The sequence below is a fragment of the Papio anubis genome, chromosome 7, assembly GCF_008728515.1.
Source record: "Papio anubis isolate 15944 chromosome 7, Panubis1.0, whole genome shotgun sequence".
Taxonomy (NCBI): domain Eukaryota; kingdom Metazoa; phylum Chordata; class Mammalia; order Primates; family Cercopithecidae; genus Papio; species Papio anubis.
The window spans coordinates 33,385,251-33,407,516 of NC_044982.1; the positions used below are offsets into that span (position 1 = coordinate 33,385,251).

At 56.6% G+C, this 22,266-nt stretch overlaps 1 protein-coding gene across 3 annotated transcripts in view; it reads right to left on the reverse strand.

Annotated features, from left to right (window-relative positions):
* The window catches only part of PAPLN (papilin, proteoglycan like sulfated glycoprotein), a 40,641-nt gene that overhangs the window by 2,900 nt on the left and 15,475 nt on the right, over positions 1-22,266 (reverse strand). For all 3 annotated transcript variants that reach the window (XM_009211903.4, XM_009211905.4, XM_031668004.1), the window contains exons 7-26: positions 21,663-21,786; positions 21,122-21,202; positions 20,853-21,025; positions 20,548-20,671; positions 19,930-20,056; positions 18,745-18,952; positions 18,011-18,193; positions 17,691-17,832; positions 13,349-13,429; positions 12,881-13,136; positions 11,601-11,721; positions 11,139-11,277; positions 9,608-10,085; positions 8,658-8,795; positions 7,499-7,623; positions 7,108-7,246; positions 6,336-6,473; positions 5,219-5,346; positions 5,016-5,124; positions 3,120-3,286 (exon numbers count right to left, since the gene is read on the reverse strand). In XM_009211903.4, coding sequence (XP_009210167.2) covers positions 3,120-3,286; positions 5,016-5,124; positions 5,219-5,346; positions 6,336-6,473; positions 7,108-7,246; positions 7,499-7,623; positions 8,658-8,795; positions 9,608-10,085; positions 11,139-11,277; positions 11,601-11,721; positions 12,881-13,136; positions 13,349-13,429; positions 17,691-17,832; positions 18,011-18,193; positions 18,745-18,952; positions 19,930-20,056; positions 20,548-20,671; positions 20,853-21,025; positions 21,122-21,202; positions 21,663-21,786 — 3,181 coding nt within the window. The remainder of the gene's footprint in view (positions 1-3,119; positions 3,287-5,015; positions 5,125-5,218; positions 5,347-6,335; positions 6,474-7,107; positions 7,247-7,498; positions 7,624-8,657; positions 8,796-9,607; positions 10,086-11,138; positions 11,278-11,600; positions 11,722-12,880; positions 13,137-13,348; positions 13,430-17,690; positions 17,833-18,010; positions 18,194-18,744; positions 18,953-19,929; positions 20,057-20,547; positions 20,672-20,852; positions 21,026-21,121; positions 21,203-21,662; positions 21,787-22,266) is intronic.

Below are 22,266 nucleotides of genomic sequence, written 5' to 3' on the forward strand. Positions count from 1 at the left end.
GCGGGCAGATCACAAGGTCAGGAGTTTGAGACCACCCTGGTCAATATGGTGAAACCCCATCTCTACTAAAAATGCAAAAATTAGCCAGGCATGGTGGCGTACCCCTGTATTCCCAGCTACTCGGGAGACTGAGGCAGAAGAATTGCTTGAACCCCAGAGGCAGAGGTTGCAGTGAGCTGAGACCACACCACTGCACTCCAGCCTGGGTGACAGAGCAAGACTGTCTCAAAAAAAAAAAAAAAAAGTTTCATTCTACTGCTTCATCTCTCTTCTGAAAGGAGTTCTTAAAACTCAGCTGACTTAGACCAGAGCAGTATCTTCCCTGAAGTCAGACCTCAGGCAGCCAGAGAAAGCTTATCTTTCTCCTCTCTCCCCTTGTTTCCTCACAAAATACCGCTAAAAGACTGTACCTAGCAGCAAACAACCTTACAAAGGTTTGGTATGTTGGTATAACCAGAATATTACCTACCTAAGTTTACATAGATAACAAAGCCATTAATGCATATTGTTTCTAAAAATCTAACTTTGATATCAACTCTGTCTGAGCTGGTACAGCCCAAGACCTATCATAGAGGGAACTCAGCATAGTGATTAAACACACCAGCTCTGGACCCAGTCTGCCTGGGCTCAATCTGGGCTCTGCCACTTACCAGCTGGGTAACTCTGGGCAAGTTGCTTAAGCCCTTTATGCACATTTCTTCATCTGTGAAATGGGACTAATAATAGCACCTACTTCACAGTGATGTTGAGAAGTCCTCCCAGTAGAGCTATGTCCCTTTTACCTCAGCCTGACTACCCCAAGGCCTCCTACCCTGGTGCTAACACTGAAGTTCAATGTGCCACCCAACCACGAGTAAGGCAGGGTTAGGCAGCCTCACGCCATGTGACCCAACAAAAAATGAACAGGTGAGAGCAGCCAGCAGAGGACCGGAAGACAGTGGCCAGACTGAGGCCATGTCTGTCTCATCTGGGCACACATCTCAGGTCATTTCAGCTTGGTGACCAGGTATCAGGCAAGTTTCTCTTTTTTTTTTTTCCATATAATCCCATCTGGAGCTCATCGCAAACATAATGTCTAGATCCTCTTAACAGTTCTCACTGTGAATACTTCAGTAAATCCAAATTGCCTGTAAGATGCATTATTTTTGTACCAAGAAAATAACACTGCCAATGAAATGACACAATTCTGATACCATCAATTAGGATGCAGACCAACTTCAGAGATGTGAAAAGATGTGAAATCTGCATTTTGCTTTGTCTCAGAGCCTTGATTTGGTTATTATATAGACAAGGTCAACCTTCTGGACATGATACAGGTGAAAAGTAGTCCCTGGAGTGTGGTGCTTCTGCCAAGGTTACTCCATCATTGTGCAGGCAGGCACTTAGTCACCAAGTATTTGAGTGTTGCGGCTCTTGTAGCTCAGCAAGCAGGAGGGAATGGAGGGAAGAACGGGCTGTAACGCTCCCGTTCACCAAGCTGCGAGCGGCGGGAACATTTGCCCCTGTAACACCCCCTTGGGGCTCCGCGGTTGCTGGCATCTCCGAGTGCGCCACCCTGTTCTCCTTATCTATACGTCAGCACCCAGCGCGGAGCCGCCACGGGCGTGGATCCGGGCAGGTAGCGCCAGGGGAGCACAGCCTGCGAGGCCGAGTGGGCGGAGCAAGACCGTGGGCCGAGCGAGGCCCGGGACAGAGGTCCAGGCGGTGGGCTGGCGAAGCGGCAGGAAGGAACCCTGTAACCCTCCCTCCCGCTCGAGCAACAAGTGAGAAGCCGCTGGGTACCGTTTCCTGCCACAACACTAGCACCTAGTGATGCCAAGCACTGAACTGGGCCCTGGGGAGGCAAATCCCAACTGCTGCCTAAAGAGACCATAGACAGGAAGCCAACAAGTCAGTCTCACTCACAAAGCAACATTTCAGCCACATTCAACTTCTAGTACTGGCCAGTCTCCACCCTCAGCCTGGCAGCCAGGAGGCAGCCAGGCCTGCCCCTCTTAGTGTAGCCATGCTCCTGGCATGGCGCAACAGCCCTGATTGTCAGGAATGCCCAGAAGACCAGGCAGGAAGGGCCCTGGCACACTCCACCAAGGCCTGTATCAGGCCTGTGAGAACTGGCAGCTTGGCCCGAGGTACCACTCTGTCTTCAGTCCCTCAGTGAACAAAAACCAAGGACACAAGGAAGCACAGGCTGGGGGGTGAGCAAAGCCCTTTCCCCCTTTCCCTCTTGCTTATTTGAACATATCTCTTGTAAGTATGAACACTGAGCCACAGTCTGTTTCATCAGTTCTGATGTGGACTTATTTTCACATCTCTCAAGTTGGTCTGCATCCTAACTGATGGTATCAGAATTGTGTCATTTCATTGGCAGTATTTTTTTCTTGGTACAAAAGTAATGCATCTTACAGGCAATTTGGATTTGTTGAAGTATGATAGAGTAGTAGCTAGAGGAGGTAAGGCTACAATATCAAATATCAAATGATGCAAGTAAGAGGCCACTTAGGTACAAGTATAGTAATTTCGTGGGGGAAAAAAAAACATGGGGAGTCAAAAGACAGGAGCTCGAGTCCCAGGTGGGCCTCATTTGCTGTGTGACCAGTGGAAACACCACTTAGGCTCTCTATATACCTGTCTCATTTGTAAAATAGTGGTGATAATCCCTGCCTTTTCCTTTCTGGGTTATATGGTCAAATGGCCATAAAGGCACTTTTCAGTCACAGAACCACCTTTTTGCCACCCTGATTACAGTGGACAGATTTTAAGTGGTCTGCCTTAAGTTTTAAGTTTTATAATGAAATTCCAGGCAGCCATATGTCTCAAAATCGGTGAGTCTGAATGTCCTGCATGCATTAATGTCTATTAAGCTATCTCCAGGGGCCCAGCAGAGCATCATTTCCTTCATCTCCATTACAACCCTCTCAGGTGGTAGAGCAGTCCCACTGCAGAGAGTAGGAAAATGAGGCTCAGGAAGGTAAGCCCCTTGCCCCAAGTCACACTACCAGCAACTGGCAGGGTGAGCCAGGATTCAAACCAGAGTCCCTCAGACTGCAGAACGAGCCCTCGAGAACCAGTAAATATACAGGGGAATGCCCTTCCCATCCCCAGATATAGACCTTTCCTACCTGGTGAGACCACCTTCACCTCGGTGCTGCGGCTGACTGCCTGACTCCCCTGGTAGGCGCTGCATGTGTAGGAGCCCTCATCCCTGACCCGCAAGTTGTAGATGAGCAGTGTGCCATCTGGGGACTGGTGGACACGGTGGCCGTCAGCCTGCACAGGTAGCCCATTCCTGGAGGAGAGAGGACACTGGGAGAGCTATCAAGGGCCTCTGGAGGCCTGGGAGACAGAGGGAAGAGGTAATCAAAGGCCATTCTAGAGTCAACCATTCCCACCCCTTGAGGGCAAAGAAGTGGAGGAGAGGGAGAAATAAAAAATGACCAAGGTTTCTAGCTTAAGCGGGTTACTGGGTGACGGTGGTGCCCCTCCAACCTTGGGCGATCCAAGGCTGGGGTGAATGGTGAGGTTATTTTCTGCTATTTCAAATTTGAGGTGCCTGTGAGATAGCAGGAGGCCTCAGATTTGAAGTGTGGAGCTCAAGAGTCCAGACCCAGATAGTGTGTCAGCATCGCACTGACTCAGCAAAGTGCATGTCTATGAGGTGATCCAAGTCACACAGGAAGAAACCAAGGACAGGCCCTGAGGCACATCAGAAGACAGTGGTTCCTGGAGCCAAGGGAAGGGAGAATTTCAAGAAGGAGCATATGGCAAGCAGAACAACACTACAGGTCACGTAAAGACTGCCAGGTGTCCAGTGGAGTTAGGGAAAGAGGCAGTGACCTTGGCCAGGAGAGTGTCCTGGAGCAGGGGCTGATGTGCGGCCCCACTGCAGGCCCTGAGAAGTGAGTAGGGAGATGAACAGGCAGAGGCAATCAACATGGACAGCTGTAAAGGGAACACTGTGTCAGCATAGGGTCTGCAGGAACATAGAGGCTCAATGGAAGGTGGTTGTGAAGAGGGGAGTTCTATGCATGTTTGCTGCTGGAAAGATCCAGGAGAGGCCAGTGTGGAGAAGCAGGCCTGACAAGCTGATCAGGGGACGGCTGGACTGAGCACACCAGTGGGGAAACCTCTAGCAGCTCCCACTGCCTTCCGTGGGCTCGAGGCCACACAAGACACAGATGCCCTCTGCAACCCCATCACCTCTCCTGGCCAGTGCATTGGCCGGTTCCCATCCTGGTGTCCTCTCTCAGTGTCCACCTTTGGCACTTGCTGCTTCCTTTACCAAGAACATCCTTTGCCATCCTTAGCTATTACAGTGCAGCCAGAGTCATTTCCTGGCCCCCCCTTCCTTGACACTCCTCTGTGCACAGAGGGCACTTACAGCAAAACACATCTGGAGCTCCTGGGATGCTGGGCCATCTGCCCGGGAGTACCCTGGGGCTCAGGTGACCCCAGGATTCCCAGAACCTAGCCTAGTCCTGACACATTACAGGGAGGGGGGGAGGGGGCAAAAAATGTCTACTAAATGGACAAATATAAAACCGATTGATCTGGGGTAAAAGACCACTGAAGTCCCCAAAGCTGAGTGTAGTCCAATGGTTCACAGCCCCAGGAGAGATTTTGCCACAAGGGGACATTTGGCAGTGGGTCTGGAGACATTCTTTATTGTCATGACTTTGGGGAGGGTGCTCCTGGCGTCTAGTGGGTAGATGCCCTGGATGCTGCTAAACATCCTGCAAAGCACAGGACAGCCCTCAGCAACCAAAACTTACCAGCTCCAAACTGTCAGTGGTGTTGAGGTTAGGAAACCCTAGTGTAGCCCAACCAGCAGAGAGCCAGTGGCCCTACAGAGCTTCACTCTGTAGGGATGAGGGTGCTGCAGCCCTGTCCCCTGGCACCAGGCCTGGAAGCCGGAATGGAAGCAATGGTGACACTGACATCCCTGGCAGAAAGGCAGACATCCACACCGGAGGTTGTGAAGGTCTGGGGGTGGGGACGGCTTGGAATAGAGCCTTTACCTGGACCACCGAATGTTCACACTTTCTCCTGCTACCACACACAACAGCCTGGCGGTGTCACCTTCTGCTACTGTCACAGTAGGGGGCAGTCCTGAGATTGTCAGCTCCCCTGGGCACAAGGACAAGTCATTGTCAGCCACTATGAAGATCCTGCCCTACCCATGCCACCTGACCTCAAAGGCCACTCAGGACTGCCACTTTACCCAGAACTCTGAGCTGGACCCATCGCTGGTCTCGGTCCCGCCCATTGGAAGCGACACAGGTATAGAAGCCGCCATCTTCTACAGCCACTCGGCTGATGACCAGGGAGCCATCAGGCTGCAGCTGGTGTCTGGGGACCAAGTACAGCCAGTTGGCTTCAGCCCAAGGAGCCTCCCCTCTCCTCCAGCTCTGTCCATCGAGCATGGGGTTAGGGAGGGAACACAAGGTCTTCCAGGTCCCTGGTGAGAGGCTAAACATCCCCTAGTGTTTGGTGGGGTCTGATGAAAGGACCATTTGGCCTCAGACTTTACACCTGCAGCTGCTGGTGCTTTCAGTGGTGTGATCTCGGTTTACTGCAACCTCTGCCACCCGAGTTCAAGCAATTCTGCCTCAGCCTCCCGAGTAGCTGGGACTACAGGCATGTGCCACCACGCCTGGCTATTTTTGTATTTTTAGTAGAGATGGGGTTTCAGCATCTTGGCCAGGCTGGTCTTGAACTCCTGACCTCATGATCCACCCATCTCGGCCTCCCAAAGTACTGGGATTACAGGTGTGAGCCACTGCGCCCGGCCGAAAATGTCTGGCCTTTAAGCTTCGCAATATAAACCATTTCAAGTTTTCTGAAACAAAATTTCGATTTGGGTTTCTAGTTTTTGCTATACTCATTTAGTGGGCTCAAATACTGGTTCTGCTGCTTATAAGCTGTGTGATGTTAAGCTTCTGTGTGTAAAATGGGGGAAAAACAGCACCTGATCAATATGGCTTTTTTGCAGGTCAAGTGATAGGAAAAAGCCTCACGCTCAGTGCCCGCTCAGTAAAGGGTAGTGATTGTGATTACAGCTGGGAATGTGTTCTGACTCCGTTTCCTCCTTCCGCCATCACCTCTGTTAACTGGCCTCTTATTTCTGTCCACTAACCACATTCTGGAAAGGCCCAGAGACTCAAATGTTAGCCAACCCAAGGAGCCCTTTGCCCAGCTGCTCCATCTCTCGAAAGGCCCTGGAGTCCGGCTGAGAACTGGCCATGACGATGCCCAGCAGCTCCCTTCCCCGGTGGCCTCCACAGGATAAGGTGGGGCTGGAGGCAGAATAGAAGGAAGGGGAGAGGAGTCAAATAAACCTGGGAGAAGAGACAGGCTGCCCATCTCTCTGCCACTCAATGGCTGGGGGCGGGAAGCCTTCGGCACGGCAGGTCATCCGGATCCGCTGACCTGGACTGGCGTCCACCACCCGGGGCTGGTTCTGGTCCAAACGCAGCCTGCCAAACGAGCAGCCCACAGCATGAGGGGCCCTTGCCGCTGCCCCCGCCCACTCCCATGGGGACCTCTGCACAAGCCTGGTGGCCCCTTCTCCCTCTCCAGCCAGATTCAGCTTCCTAAAATCCCCTGCCTTGTTCTGGTTAGAAACTCAATAACTACCTGGGGTGAAGTCTAAAGCTGCCTCCCCACCACCACCACTCCCTGCCCGTCCACCATGGCTGGCCAGACACACCCACCAGCCAGGATCCCCATCTGTCACCCCCCACCCTGCACACTTGCCACTAGGTCTCCGAGTCGGGCACCCCTCCCGTCCTCCACATCCCCCCTGTAAACTGAACCACTCCTCAAGGCCAGCTCAAGACGCTCCCCAAAGAAGCCGGCTCAGGCCCTCTAGCTCTGTGTGCCCTTCCCTTCCTCAGTTCCTGAGTCCTGAGCCTGTGGAACCATTCCCAGAAGCTTCCTCCTCAATAGGCCCAGCTCTAGGAACCCTGTTTTTCTAGGCCTGGCCTCCCAGAGCCCTGAGCAGGGGCCAGCAAGGCCTGGTCACAGCAGACCTTCCCCTCCTCACCCACTGAGACCCCCAGCCCTGGCCCTGGCATGGGGGAGGGCAAGATGGCATTGCTGAGTTCTTACCTGTTTGCAGGCTGTGTGTGTGAAGAGGGGATGGCCCCCAGGGCCCCAGCAGCCCCCGCTTGGCCAAAGTCCTGACCTGGGTCCCTGGGCTGAGGGATGCGGCTCAGCTCAGCCTCAGACAGCACGGCCATGTCATTTCCTGTCATGAGGCCAGGAGAAACAAGGTGTGAGCTGTGGGGAAAAGGGAATAGAAGGGAGGGTGGGCCATGAGACCAGCAGGGACTTGTGGAGAAATGAGGGCTACAGGGTGGTCCCTGCCAGCACAAGGAATTGACTCAGGGAGACACCCTGCGTCCCTCTAGCGTGAGGCAGCCCTCGCGTAGGCGCCCCATCCTGGCCTTCCCACTCGGGCCCCTGAGAATGCACTGGTGGATGGGGTGGAGACAGAGACCTATGATGCGAAGCTGGATCTTCTGGGAGTCGTGGCCTGGCCGGGTGCTGCCACAGCTGTAGGTGCCCTCGTCCTCTGCCTGCAGGGGGTGGATGATCAGGGAGCCATCGGACTGCAGCCTGTGCCTGAGTGGGGTGGTGTGGGGGTGAGCTCTGGGCTCCCAAAGTCAACAGTGAGTCTTCCCTCAGCCTCAGTGCTCCTGCCAGAGGAAGTCCAGGAGTCACAGGGCACCCTCCCCGCCCCAAACTGGGGAGTAAGCTGGGGGAGGCTGTCACACACACTGTCATGAGTGGAGGAACTGTCACACACACCTGTCAGAGGAAGGTGGAGAACTGTCTACCTGTCCAGAGGTGGAGGGAGCTGTCCACCTGTCAGAGGAGGTGGAGGGAGCTGTCACACACACCTGTCAGAGGAGGTGGAGGGAGCTGTCACACACACCTGTCAGGGAAGGTGGGGTGGCTGTCACACCTGTCAGAGGAGGTGGGGGAGCTGTCACACACACCTGTCAGAGGAGGTGGGGGCACACACACACCTGTCAGAGGAGGTCGGGGGGCTGTCACACCACACCTGTCAGGAGGAATTAGGGGGAGCTGTCACTGCACCTGTCCAAGAGGGGAGTCGGGGGCTATCCTGCACCGGTCAGAAGGGAAGGTGGGGCTGTCACATCTCTGTCCGGAGGGTGGGGGCTGTCACACACCTGCCTGTCAGAAGGAGGTGGGAGCTATCCCCACACACACACCACCTGTCAGAGGAAGTGGGGCTGTCACACACCTGTCCAGAGGAGGTCGGGGAGCTGTCACACTGTCGGGAGAGAGGGAGTCTAGAGGGCTGTCCACACACACCTGTCAGAGAGGAGGTCGGGGGGCTATCACACACCTGTCCAGAAAGGAGGAGTGGGGGCTGTCACACACACCCGGTCCCGAGGGAAGGTAGGGGCTGTCACATCTGTCAGAGGTGGAGACTGTCACCTGTCGGAGGGAGGTGGGGAGCTGTGCACACCTGTCAGAGGAGGAGTGGGGGGGCTGTCACACCCACTGTCCGAAGGAGGTGGGGGCTCACCACCCGTCCAAGAGAGGAGAGTCGGGGGGCTGTCACACACCGGTCAGGGAAGGTAGGGGGCTGTCACATCTGTCAGAGGAGGTGGGGGACTGTCACCCACCTATCAGAGGAGATGGGCTGGCCATCTTTCTGCCAGGCAGCCTGGGATTCCGGGGCAGTGTCATCTGAACAGGAGAGCCGCACCAACTGCCCCAGGGCTGCCTGCACCAAGGAGGGCTCCACACCTGCCAAGCTGATCCTGGAGAGGTGGGAAGATCTGCTGACTGGCGCGAGCGCCAGGACCAGAACCCCCTAAGCAGTGTGTTCCATGCAGACAGCTTGGGGCCCATCCTATCACAGGCACTTTCGGGGTTAGAGGGTCCCTATGGGAGGCAGAGCCCCAGAAGCCCATGGATTCAGGAATCCACCCTCCCCAACTTGCCCCCGGTGCCCCCATGCATTGCTGCCTCAACTTGTTCTTATAGCGGCAACAAGGTAGGTGCAAAGCCCGGGGCTGGGGAGAGGTCGGGAGGGATGGCACACACTGGGTTCATGTGGGGGCTAAACTACACGCTCGACCCATGTGGAACACAATGTTTTTAATTTTGTTTTTAACCTTCCCAAATCCCTCATTAATATGACCCAGTCCCAAGAGTCATCTTGACCAGAGCCCACACCTGTGATGTACACAGGGCAGGAGGTAATGCCACCATTTTACAGGTCAAGAAACTGAGGCTTGGAGAAGTTGGGTGACTTGCCAAAAGTCATGAAGCCAATAAGCTTTTCCGGCCAGACAGGCCCCAGGGTATACTGGTGAGCTCTGATGGAGAACCCCGGAGCCCCCATCTGTACAGATGTCTATTAGACATCAGAGTAGCCTCAAGTCTCTGAAGCCCCAGCTTCTCCGTCCATAGAATGATGGCAACAAGGCCCACCAGGCAGGGCTCTCAGGAGAAACAGAAGTTAGGGATGGGGAGGGAGGGCCGGCTGACTTCAGGTTTTAGCTCCAACTGGCGCACTCTTGGCCTGGGTGTCCTAACCCCCCGTCTACCTGGGGAAGGTGGGCCTTACCTGTAGGAGGAGCTGTGGAAGGGTGGCGCTGGTGATCCGGCATCTCCACCCAGTCCAGGGGCCCTGGGCTCAAGCTCCTGCCCCCATGGCCATTCTCCAAAGGCCTGGGTGTCGGGGGCCTCCCCTTGCCTAGGCTGTTGGTCTTGCCGCCAGAGACCACCAGAAGGCCAGGGCTTTCTCTGCACCACAGCCCCTGTCCTGTGCTGGCTGGGTTCCTGCTCGCCTGCAGGACTGCTGCTGCCACTAACCGTGTGGGTGCTCCTTCCAGAAGCCCCAGGCTGGGGACGATGGGGCCCGTGGAGAGATCCGTGGCAGCTGCTCATGCACTCTTGCTCCGAGGCAAAGTTATTGGCATTGCCATGGCAGCCGCCATACCAGAAGCGGTTACATTGGCCCACAGAAGCAACGAAGTACCAGCGGGCAGCCCAGTCTGCACAAGAGCCATGGGCACTGGGCAGCAGGCACCGCACAGGGTAGGCTGCGGGGCATGGGTGTGATGTATGTCACCGAGGTGCCCAGTACTAAGGCTGCACCCTCCATCCCCTCAGCCTCCGACTCAGGAAGCAGGCCTTTCCCCATTTATAAAGCGTGTCTACACCCCTGGCTGGGGGCCTGACCTGGCCCTGGGATGCAGGACACTTCCACCGGCGTCTGTCCACTGTGCAGACCTGCCCCAGGCTGGTGCCACAGCAGCCTTCACCCACAGAGCTAGAGCCTCTGGGAGGTCAGGGCCAGGGCCCCCTGGGCCAGCTCCCTTGGACCCTTGGCCTTTCCTGCCACCAGACCACCTGGAGTCACATGCAAAGTGAGCCCAGAAGGTGAACCTGCCTGCTTAGCTTGTGATAGGGACACAGGCCTGAGCCACCCAGGGCGTGTGAAGATGCCCAGGAAGGGCCTGCCCTTGTCCCCAGGATGCCGCACTGACTGGCCACTGAGCCCACCTCCAGCACCCAGCCTGCCATTCCAGCAGCCCTCGCCAGCATGGCCTGACCCACCTCTCCACATTTAGACATGACCACGGGTGCCTCCTGCGAGCCCTGACCACAGCCCTAGCCTGGCCTTTGAGGTCCTCGCAATGGTTCCCAGCAGCTCTACTCATTCATCCAGGGCTGCAACCTCAAAGACCTCCCTGCCCCTACCCTCCCTCCAGCACTCAGCTCCTGCTACTCCACACACATTCCAGGCAGGGTCAGGGCACTCCTGCCCATCCCAGCACTAACTGCCCTGCACCGGCTCTGCCTCGAAGGGGCTGACTCCCAAGCATGAGACTGGCATCCCAGCCCCTTGGGATTCCCACCTCCCACCCTCCCCAGTTCCCAGAAGCAGCCAGAAGGCCACAGGCTCAAACTGCTAGAGGCAAGAACACTCTGGCACTGCTCCCTGGCCTGGCACCTGGCAGGTGCTCAATCAACATTTGTGGAAGGAATGAATAACTGAGCCAGCAGGAATGTCTTGGTTCTGGGTAGGGGCTGGAGGCATGGTGGGAGCAGAGTCTACCCATCGAGAAGGAGGAGAGGGGGTGTCCACTCACCATGGCTGGGCTGGCCCACACAGCCTTCCCCAAGAGGACCGGCTGCAGCGGCCACGTTGTCATAGCAACAGCCAAACTGGGAGCCCCGGCACTCACTGGGCTCATTCTGCTGGGCCTGGGGCTGGTGGGTGTTGTGGACCTGGGGAGGAAACCCATGATTGGGAAGTGGGCAATGGATCTGGCCATTGTTGGGAACTCTGGGCTGCCATGGGGAGGATGGCAGGAAGGAGAGGCCAGAATCCTAGCCCAGGGGAGACCAGAGGCCAGGAGAATGTTGGATGAAACCCCTGATCCGCCCCAGGCCCATCTTTGAAGCCTGGTGCCTTCCAGAGGATGACCCAGGCCAGCAGGTTTGCAGGGACCTCCTTTCTCCGAGGCCAAAGCGGCAAAGATCCTGGGTCACAGTGACACTGAGCAGGCTCAGGGGCTGGCCTCCTCCCCTCCCACAGGCCAGACACTTACTGTAGAAGCCACTGCCCTTGACCTGGGCCTGCTCCTGGTGCTGTCACTGCCGTACAACTTTGTGCAGCCAGCGTGATGGGGCCCCTCAGCGACAGATACCCTGTCAGGGCAGCACCCGTACCTAGGCAGACATCACACAGCCCCTCACTGCCCAGCCTGTCCCCATGCTCCCTGCATCCCAAGACCCAGGCTCTGAGGCTCCCCATGGTGGGGGCTGACAGGGTGGGGACCCGGGTGGGAGAGGATGTGTCCCTATGTGCAGGGCAGGCCATTTTGTGTGCCGCAATCTCTGCCTACATTCACCGGCTCTTAGCAGCTACCAGGGAGGGCAGTCGTAACACAATAAGCGGTGGCTGTGCCCCTCATCACTGGCAGAGCGTCAATTGCACAGCCCACAAAACCAAGAAGGGGGATGTTCATCCGAGTCCGACCAAATGTCAGTTCTCAGCAGGAGTTACAAAACAGAAGCAGACGGGAGACGGGGCAGAAGAGGGGGTTCAAAGGAACCCACCATTTACTCCACACCCACCCACCAGGTGCAAGGAGGCAAGGTGAAAGGAGGGAGGGTGCCCGGTGCCCTCTCTGTGCCAGGCATACTGTGATGCACTTCACCCTCACGGGGGCTCCATCATGACTGTCATCATTCCCAGTTCTCAGAAGAGGAACCAAGATCACAGAGGTTAAGTCACGTGGCCCAAGTCACCCAACACACAGCCGGCGAGTGTCTGAGCTGGGAACTGTCCCCAGGCCACTGGCCACAAAGTCTGGGTCCAGAAGCACCCAGTCTCTGAGACAGCACATTGGGGATGCGTTCAGGGCAGGCCATGGAAGGAGGAGAGGCAGAGGGAGGACACCTGCAGGAGTGGGATGACTCGGACCCAATCCATAAGGCAGGCCTGGCGGGGGCTGTTACGAAGACTGTGAGGAGCTGGTCGGCCCTCGTCCAGCCTTTACCACAGGTTCCCTGAGCCTGGTTAGATCTGAGAGCTAGAATCGCACCTGGAGCCTTCTCGGAGTCTCCGGCTGTGTTTCCACAGGCTGACGCTGCAGCAAGGTGGGGTTTGTGTCCCCAACTCGGCACAGCAGGAGGCTCAGCCACAGGAAGCCAAGTCCCCAAGATCCCATGCTCAGGGCAGCGCAGGGAGGAAAGCGTGGGCATCCTGTTCCTGAGCTGTGCACACCCACCCCAGCCCTCTTCTGACCAGAGATGTTGGCTCACCCACGGGGCCTCACCTTCCCTCTTTGATGGGGCAGGGGGAAGACCTGTCTCCAGCACCCACCTGCTCTGCTGACAGGAGACCCCAGGGCAGCCTTGCCACTGTGGCCCGAGAGACGCCGTGTGGCCATCGGGGCAGCACCCATGAGGACTGTGTCTGCAGTCATGGGGCCCTGAGCCCGACTGTAGGGGTTGCTGGTGTAGGGGCTGCTGCAGAGAGGGGGCGGGGCCCAGGGCTGACAGGTGGGTGCCTCGTTCTCCCCTGTGGTCACCCCCGGCTGAGGGGTGTTCCTGGGCTGCCCACCACTGGCCTCTGGAGTCTACAAAGAAGAGGAAGCAAAAGACACACAGTGCCTCTACCTGGCTCCTCCCCTCCACCCCTGACCACGCCGGACCCACCTTCCTCCGTCCCCTGGACCATTCTCCCCTCCACCATGGCTGCACCCAACTGTGGCCTCCACACCCCCACGGACCATCCACTCAGACACAAATACTACAGGGCTGTGAGTGGGGGATAGGACCAAGCTCTCACCCGAGGCAGAGGACTCCTGAGGGCCCAATGGCATTCGGGGGTTGCTGGCAGGGGTGTGCACATCCTGCATGCTGGGGACCTCTGCAGGGAGCCAGGAGGTCCATGCGGGATGGAAAGGGAGGAAGAGAGGATGGACCTCAGCTGTGGCCAACCCTGCCCAGCACTGGCTTCTACCCCACTGCCCAGGCAGGGCCCGGGAACCTGAGACAGCCCAAGGGAGGAGCACCACCCGGGATTTCAAAAACCGCCCAGCCACTCTTTCAAAGTCTCCAGTCACACAGAAAATGCTCATCTTTTTTGAGACAGGGTCTCTGTCGCCCAGGCCGAGATGCAGTAGTGTGATCACAGCTCACTAAAGGCTCAACCTCTTGGGTTCAAGTGATCCTCCCACCTCAGCCCCTGAGTAGCTGGGACTACGATCTTTTTTTTTTTTTTTTGCAGCGATAGGGTCTTCCTATATCGCCCAGGCTTGTCTCAAACTCCTGGGCTCAAGTGATCCTCCTAACTCAGCCTCCCAAAATGCTGGGATTATAGGTGTGAGCCACTGCACCTGGCCAAAAATGCTAATCTTACATGTTCAGCGAAAAGTATCAGATATAAAATGTGCATGTGTTATGATCCCAGCCACATAAAACAAAAAACAGAACATACTTTAAAAGAAAAATTGGATTGATGAAAGGCAAACAATCCAATTTTAAAAAGTGGGTAAAGAACTTACGCATTTCTCCCAAGATGATATGCAAAATGGCCAACAAACACGTAAAAAGATGCTCAACATCATTAGTCATCAGGGAAATGCAAATCAAAACCACAATGAGGTCCTGCTTCCTACCTACTAGGATGTCTAACATCAGAGATTGAAATAACGCACTAAATGCCACCAACCTGTACACTTTAAAAGGGCTAACTGAATGTTATGTAAATTTCACCTCCATAAAAAAATTCCATATTTTAAAAAATCGGATGAATAGACAAAGGGATAGAAAGAGACTAGATAATGAGCCAAGCATGGGCTCACGCCTGTAATCCCAGCACTTTGGGAGGCCGAGGTGGGCAGGTCACTTGAGGTCAGGAGTTCGAGATCAGCCTGGCCAACATGGTGAAAGGCCCGTCTCTACTGAAAATACAAAAGTTAGCTGGGTTCAGTAGCACGCACCTATAATCCCAGCTACTCAGGAGGCTGAGGCAGGGGAATCACTTGAGCCTGGGAGGCGGATGTTGCACTGAGCCGAGATCACGCCACTATGCTCCAGCCTGGGCAACAGAGTGAGACTAAGTCTCAAAAAAAAAAAAAAAAAAGACGACAATGACAAGAGACTAAGTAATGAAAACACAAGGCCGGGTACAGTGGCTCACACCTGTAATCTCAGCACTTTGGGAGGCCAAGGCAGGTGGATCATGAGGTCAGGAGATGGAGACCATTCTGGCTAACACGGTGGAACCCTGTCTCTACTAAAAATACAAAAAATTAGCTGGGCGTGGTTGTGGGCACCTGTAGTCCCAGCTACTCAGGAGGCTGAGGCAGGAGAATGGGGTGAATCCAGGAGGTGGGGTTTGCAGTGAGCCAAGATCGCGCCACTGCACTCCAGCCTCGGCGACAGAGCCAGACTCTGTCTCAAAAAAAAAAAAAAACACAAATATAGCAAAATATTAGTTGTGGAACTGACTGACACAGTGTGTGCGTGGCTGCTGACTATGCATTCTTTCAACTCTTTGGTATGTTTAAAGTTTTTATCATGGTGTCCAACTTGTAAATTTACAAAAAATCATTGTGCCATTAGAATGGGTGGGTTTTATGGTATACGGATTTAAACAACATCCCTAAATTTTTCAAAAAGATTTTTCATGACAAAATACTGTCGGAAAATGCAAATGGATAAGTAGATAAAATTAGGACAATACGAATTTTTTTTAATGCTACATAAGAGAAAACCTGTAGGACCATCCCCCAAAATCATGCTCATCGTGAAAGCTGCTATGAGTGCTTGGGAGGCAGGGTGCCCTTCCCTTCTATTTGTGTGCTTCAAATTTTCCAAAATAAGCAGATTACTATGTAATGGAAGAAAGGTATAAAGAATAAAATAAGTGGGTCAGGCACAGTGGCTCACACCTGTAATCTCAGCACTTTGAGAGGCTAAGGTGAGAGGATTGCCTGAGCCCAGGAGATCAAGACCGGCCTGGACAACATAACAAGAGCCCATCTCGACAAAAAATCAAAAAATTAGCTGGGCGTGGTGGCCTGCACCTGTGGTCTCAGCTTCACAGGAGGCTGATGTGGGAGGATCCCTTGAGCCCAGAAGGTGGAGGCTGCAGTGAGCTATAGTTGTACCATGCGCTGCAGCCTGGGCAACAGAGACCCTATCTCAAAATAATAATAAAGTAAGTGAATATTCCATTCCCACATGGACTACATCTTGCCAAAATCCCTAGAAATATTTATCTATCTATCTATCTTTTTATTTCTGAGATAGAATCTCGCTCTGTCTCCCAGGCTGGAGTACAGGGGCACGACCTCTGCTCACTGCAACTTCCACCTCCCAGGTTCAAGTGATTCTTGAGCCTCAGCCTCCTGAGTAGCTGGGACTACAGGTGCCCGCCACCACGCCCGGCTAATTTTTGTATTTTTAGTAGAGATGGGGTTTCGCCACGTTGATCAGGTTGGTCCTGAACTCCTGGGATCAAGTGATCCACCTGCCTTGGCCTCCCAAAGTGCTGGGATTACAGGCGTGAGCAGTTGCACCCAGCCCCCAGGAATATTTAAAACAATGATAATTTTGGGTTGGAAGACTCCAATAGATATGTGGTGAAATCTATTTTTTTTTTTTTTTTTGAGATGGAGTCTCACTCTTGTTGCCCAGGCTGGAGTGCAATTGTGTGATCTCAGCTCACTGCAACCTCCGCCTCCCAAGTCCAAGCAATTCTCCTGCCTCAGCTTCCTGAGTAGCTGGAATTACAGGTGCCCACCACCACACCCAGCTAAATTTTTGTATTTTTAGTAGAGATGATGCTTCACAATGTTGGCGAGGCGGGTCTGGAACTCCTGGTTTCAAGTGATCCTCCCACCTCAGCCTCCCAGAGTGCTGGGATTACAGGCTGGGATTAAACTTCCCTGCCCTTTTCCTTCCTTTCTATGTGAGTCCTGCTAGTCGCTGCAACAGGCTTAAGATCACCTCTTTTAGAAGCCAGCAAGGCCCTGGGGAACAGACTGGCTCCATGGAGCTCTGAACCCCTGGGAGTGCAAGGCTCTCCTGCTGGTGAGCCCCAAGGACCAGGCCCCAGCTGAGGCACCAGGGGCCCTCAGGACGCTCAGTGAGCCCGAGCTCCCCCGCAAGGCCTCACCACCACTCCTTCCCACCCTCTGCTTAGCTAGCAAGCACCCCGTGTGGTCAGGCATTGTGCCGCATGAGCCACCACGGTCTGGAAAGTCCCTCTTTTCAACCACTTTACAGACGGGCAAACTGAGAATCAGAGAGGTGGGGCACTGGCCCGAGGCCACATAACTGGTCAGCAATGGAGTGGATCGAAACTCAAGCCTGCTGGTGATGCTGAGGCCACTGGTTCTTAGCCACACCTGTCACATGTCTCATAGAAATTCTGCCTTCCTTCACCTCAAGGTCCCTACGGCTCAGAGAGTTCCCATCACGAGTGAGTCAAGGCCAAACATGCCTCTCTGCAGTATTGGGAGGCCACCTCTCCACCCCCATCCCAGCTCAGCCACCACCCACATCCTTCCTCCATGTGGCATCCTCACGCCAAGCAAACGCCAGCCTCAGTGCCCTTTCTCCAGCAGGCCCTCCTGCCTGTGAGGCTCCCTTCACAGTGGGACGGGGATGAAGGGAAGAAGACAGAGGCAGAAGTGGCATGTGGAGACACTCCTTCCTGGACTGCTTCCCTCCCTCAGCACACAGTCAGTCACTCAGTCATTCAACAAACATTCACTGAGTACCTAACTGTGTCAGGTAAGTTCTATGGGGGTATAGAGAGGCATATGGAAGCTGGGGACCCAGTCCTCAAGAAGTTTATAGTGGGTAGGTCTGACAAGCCGTATACAACCACAGCAGCACAAGGAAACGAATCTAAGAGTCCCACAGAAATGACAGCATGCTATGGGGGCCGGAGGGGCAGGGGGCACGCCACTGCTGAGTGGAGGAACGCAGGGCTGCCTCGTGGGCTGCACACCAGGCGGGCCTTACAGATGGCAAAGGGTTCAGCGGGGGAGACGTGGGAGAAGTGGGGTCCAGAGGGATGACAGTGCAGAGGCCCCGAGGCAGCACATGCTTGTGGGTTCATAGCCAGTGGGAGAGAGGTCGGGCCAGGCTCCTCCCTGCCCTCCTGTCCTTACCCTGGGGGAGATGACAGGGCTGCGTGTTACAAGGCTCCACATCCACAGGCTTGGAGTGCTGCAGGCTCCCGCAGTGGCTGGGCGGCCCAATGGCACAGATGACCTGTCGCCTCCGAGTGCCCGAGCTGCAGCTCTTGGAGCACTGAGGCCCAGGGGTGGGAGAGAGAGACCCTGAGGGTGAGGCTAGGGGTGGGGACCCACATGGAGAGAAGCAGGGGAACGTGCGCAGTGGCCCGTGTTAGGTCCAAGGACAGCGCTCGTGTGCAGCCACCTGCTGGAGGCCAGGCTCAGGCAGCAGGTGTGGGGTGGAGAGCGCTCACCAGACCCCAGGCGCCGACATGCCAGGCCTGGTCCCTGAGGAGGGGGCAGTCCTCATGCACACAGGGCTCGCTGAGAGGTGGCCGGTCTTCCAGGGAGCACGCTGCAGTATGGAGCAAAGAACCCCCGTCACCCCGGCAAGTCACACTCCGCCTCCGGACGCCAACGCCACAGCTGACAGAGCACTGCAAGGACAAGGCTGTCAGCAGGAGCTCGGCCCTGCCCCGAGGAGCCACGCCAGGTCGGACGGCTAGCAGCCCACCAGCCTGGCATGGAGGCAGATAGCACCCACTACCCATGTCCTTCCCAGGCCCAGAGAGGCTGAGTCACTCCCCTGAGGTCACACAGCCTGAACCATGGCTACTGACAACAGACTGAGGTTGTCACCCATTTGTATTTTCCACTCGTTTGCAACTTAAATATATGTAGGGGCCAGAAGCAATGACTGGCAGCCTAGACACTGCCAACCCCTCCCTTGCCCCCAAAAAACACACCCAGCTTCTTCCTGCCCAGGCCTTTCTCACCCTGCCCCAGGATCCTGGAGAAAAAGGAAGAGCCCTGGACCAGTCATCCAGGTACTTGCTTCTGGTCCCAGCCTTGGCCACAGCTTCCAAGATGACCTGACAGGTCACTTTACCTCCCAGGACCTCAGTTTCCACAGCAGAGGACAAGACTCCAGCCCTTCCCTGCTGCTGCCCAGGCCCAGCACCAGCCCCATCCAGGCCAGGGGCCTCACCTCTCCCCAGGGCTCCGGGCTCCAGGCTGCGCAGCGCTGCAGGTTGCAGGCCTGAATGGCAGGGGGCTTCCCAGGCAGCCCGGAACACTCAGCCTCCTCCACAGCCTCCTGGATGCCGGTCCCGTCAGACGAGATGCAGTACACAGAGCGGGACTGGGAGCCTCCTCCGCAGGAGGCCGAGCAGGGTGCCCATGGCCCTGCCTTCCAGCTGGCAGGAGGGGGAATCAGGTAAGGCTGGCCCGGGAGCATGGGCAGAAACCCAGCCCTGAGAGGCACAAGCCCTCACTCACACAGGTGGCCTGAGGATGCCCACCCCTGCCCATCCTCTGAACCTCTGGCCTGAACAAAGGCCACGACCCAGGCACTCCTTAGCATCCCCACCACTGGGCCGGGCTCTCTGAGTACTCCCCACAACTCAGAGCCCCGCGCCTCCCCCTTGGCTTTCTGGTCCTCAACGCCATCCCCCTTTCTCCTTCCCACCAGGTCCCTGTCTCCCAGTCAGACTCCATTCCTCTCAGTCTGACCTTAGTCAGCGGCAGCTCCTGGAGAGGGTGCGCTCACCCACGCGTGGAGCAGCTCTGCCGGGCCCCAGGTGCAAGGACCCGGAGGAGAGAGCAGCCCTGTGGCCCCATGCAAAGCCAAGCCTGCCACCATCCCAGGAGGCCCGCTGCCACCAAGGCCAAGCGGTGACGGGTTGGCACCAACCCTGCGGGGAGCCTGTGACCTGCAGGTTACCTGTTCCCACATACTCGCTGGGCCCCAGCAAGGCGCCACGCTCCAGGCCGGTGCAGGTAAGAAGTCCTTTGTGCACGAACAAAGGCATGGCCAATGCCAGCAGGCCCTGTGGCCCGACCCCTGGCCCACCCCTCGGCATCTGCCAAGCCAAACCCTCTGCTGGCTCAGACAGACAGAGACCTCTAGAACCTTCTCCAACCCTCCTGCCACCAAGCCTGGGCGTTCTGAGTACTTCGTGGTCACAAGAGGGCAGAGAGACCAGACCTGGGCTCAGGCCCATTCTCTGCCTCCCCCAGGGATAGCTGCCACCTCTCCCACACCCCAGTAACAGTGTGGGGGCCCTGGACCCCCGCCTCTTTGTTCTACACCTAAAGCAGCTTGGAGGCCCTGTTCCCTTCCCACCCAAGTTCTTGGGCCCCATCATAGGTAGAGGGGCTGGCAAGGCCTCACCGCTTGGTCTCTGGGCAAGGGTGAAGGTTGCAGGAGCGCCGGTCGGCCGGCCGTGGCTGGCGCTGGCACATGTGGTCGGGGTAGGCCTCATGGTCGATGGTGCAGAACACCAGGCGGGACTGGTGACCTGAGCAGAGGCCCGGCCACGGCGGGCAAACACCAGTCAACATTCACTAAGCGTGTTCCCCGGGCCAGGCGCCATCCCACACTCACCCCGTAGGTCATCCCCATTCAGCCTTAGATGACTCCCCAAGGCAAGTGCCACCATCATCCCCAACTGGCAGATGAGGAAACTGAGGCTCAGAGAGTTTTTGCTGTGAGAGAGCCCTGCTCTGGCACCTGATCACGGACCCCAGGCCCAGTCTCCGTTCCTAAGGGAGTCTGTCTCCTATGAGATGCCGCTGCCTCTGGGAAGCCCCCTCTGGTTCTATTCACTTAGGCTGGGGTCCTTCATGGAGTCCCCCAGATCCCTGGGTTTTCCTCAAAGCCACCCCCATAACACAGAGATTTCTCGCCTGCTCATCCATCTCCCCAGGGGGGACTGCGACTTGCTCACCCATGGCCATGGGACCCGGCACACAGGGCCCACACCCTCCCCTGGTCCATCCACGCCCGCACCTCCGCCACACTCCACGCTGCAGTCACTCCATGAGCCGTGGCTCCAGCTGAAGCCAGGACCGGGGTGGCGCAGGGGCAGGTGGTACTCGTAGTGCACGCCGGGGTTGGGCTCCTGGCTGATGAGCTGCCATGGGAGAGTCTTTGTTGGGGTTTGCTGCTGGGGGGCACTCCCACACCCTCCACAACCCCACAGCCCCCTGCCAGGCTCAGGCCCAGAGCCACTCAACCCCCCATGTACAGAGCTTGGCAGCCTCTTGGGGACCACGAGCCACCCACTCACCCTCTCTCCCCACACCCCCACTTACCTCAATGACCAGGGGCTCCGAGGTGGGGCCCCGGGCATGGAGCCGCTCGGGGGCCAGGTCCCCCTCAGCACCCCGCTCGTAATGCAGGATGGTGCTGGCTGCCGGCAGGGCCCGGGCCGCCTCGATGGTCCAGTGCCCATTGAGGTAGTATTCCCCGCGAACATTCTTCACGGCTGCGCAGAGGAGACCACCTCAGTCAGCGGCAGGAGGCACAGCCACACCTCCCCCTGCAGCCCCAGACCTGCCAGGACCTAACCCCAGGCTCTCACCCAGAAAGTTCCTGCTGGCAGCAGCCTCCTCGATGAGGATGCTGGTGGCACCCGCGGGAACTATGAGGATCTGGTTGTAGCCTGGTGGGGGCAGAGACACAGGTGCTGAGGGTGCTGGGCTATCCCTCCCCCGGCACCACTCAAACAGCAGGAAGGAGTGGCCCCCAAGGACTCCAAGTGCCACGCAGCACAGAATGGGGGCAGGGAGGGTACGCAAGAGCCAGACCGGGCCGAGCTGCTGGGAACGGCAACCCTGGCAGAAGAGGCTGCAGTACAAAAGCCAGGGTGGCGGGAAGGCTCAGGGCACCCGGAGCACACCGGGAGCGGGAAGAGATGGGGAGAGCATCCAAGCAGTGGCAGGAGGTGGGACTGCACAAGTGGGCAAGGGTCCTAACCAAAGGCCACATGGGGCCTTTCAGACGTGACCTGATATGGTCAGAGCCTTCGGGTGCCATGAGGGCCACTTGGCCTGGAGCCTAGGCCAGAGCAGGGACAGGCAAGGAAGGGGCAGACAACAGCCCCTTATCGGAACCACCCCCACCTCGGCTGAGGTCATTAGCGTCAAAGGTGCCTGTGACGGGATAGCAGGTCGTGCCGTCACCCCCACACTGCAGACACTTGTCCTCCTGCTTGGATGAGTCCAGCTCGTGATCACAGCCGACAACCTGTGGGCAGAGACGCGGGAGGCATGGGAGAGGGCATCATGGCCACATCAGGCCTTGGGCCCTGTCACACCCTAACCCCAGCACCCGCGCAGCCCAGGCAGAATAGGGTGGTCAGGAGTGATTCAGTCACAAGCCAGGGGACTGGCCTGTGACTGACAATCCATTTATCTGCTCAGCTCCCATCTCCCCTTCTGGTAATAACGCCCTGTTTTCCTTGAAGGGCCACCTCTCTCCCGCAGAGTTTGAATGGAGCTCCCCAAATGTGGGTCTGGGGAGGCTGGAGTGGTTCAGGGTAAGTCCCAACCCCTGGTGGCTGAAACTCCTGGGAATGAGGCCCCCTTTCTCTGGGAGGGGCCAGGCTGCCACAGCAGAAGTCCGGAGCAGCTGGCGGCCACCTCCACACCTCCTGGGAAGAACAGGCCCGATCCTGCTGCTGGACCCACGGAGAGGAAAGCCGAGTGGCACCTCATTCATGCACCT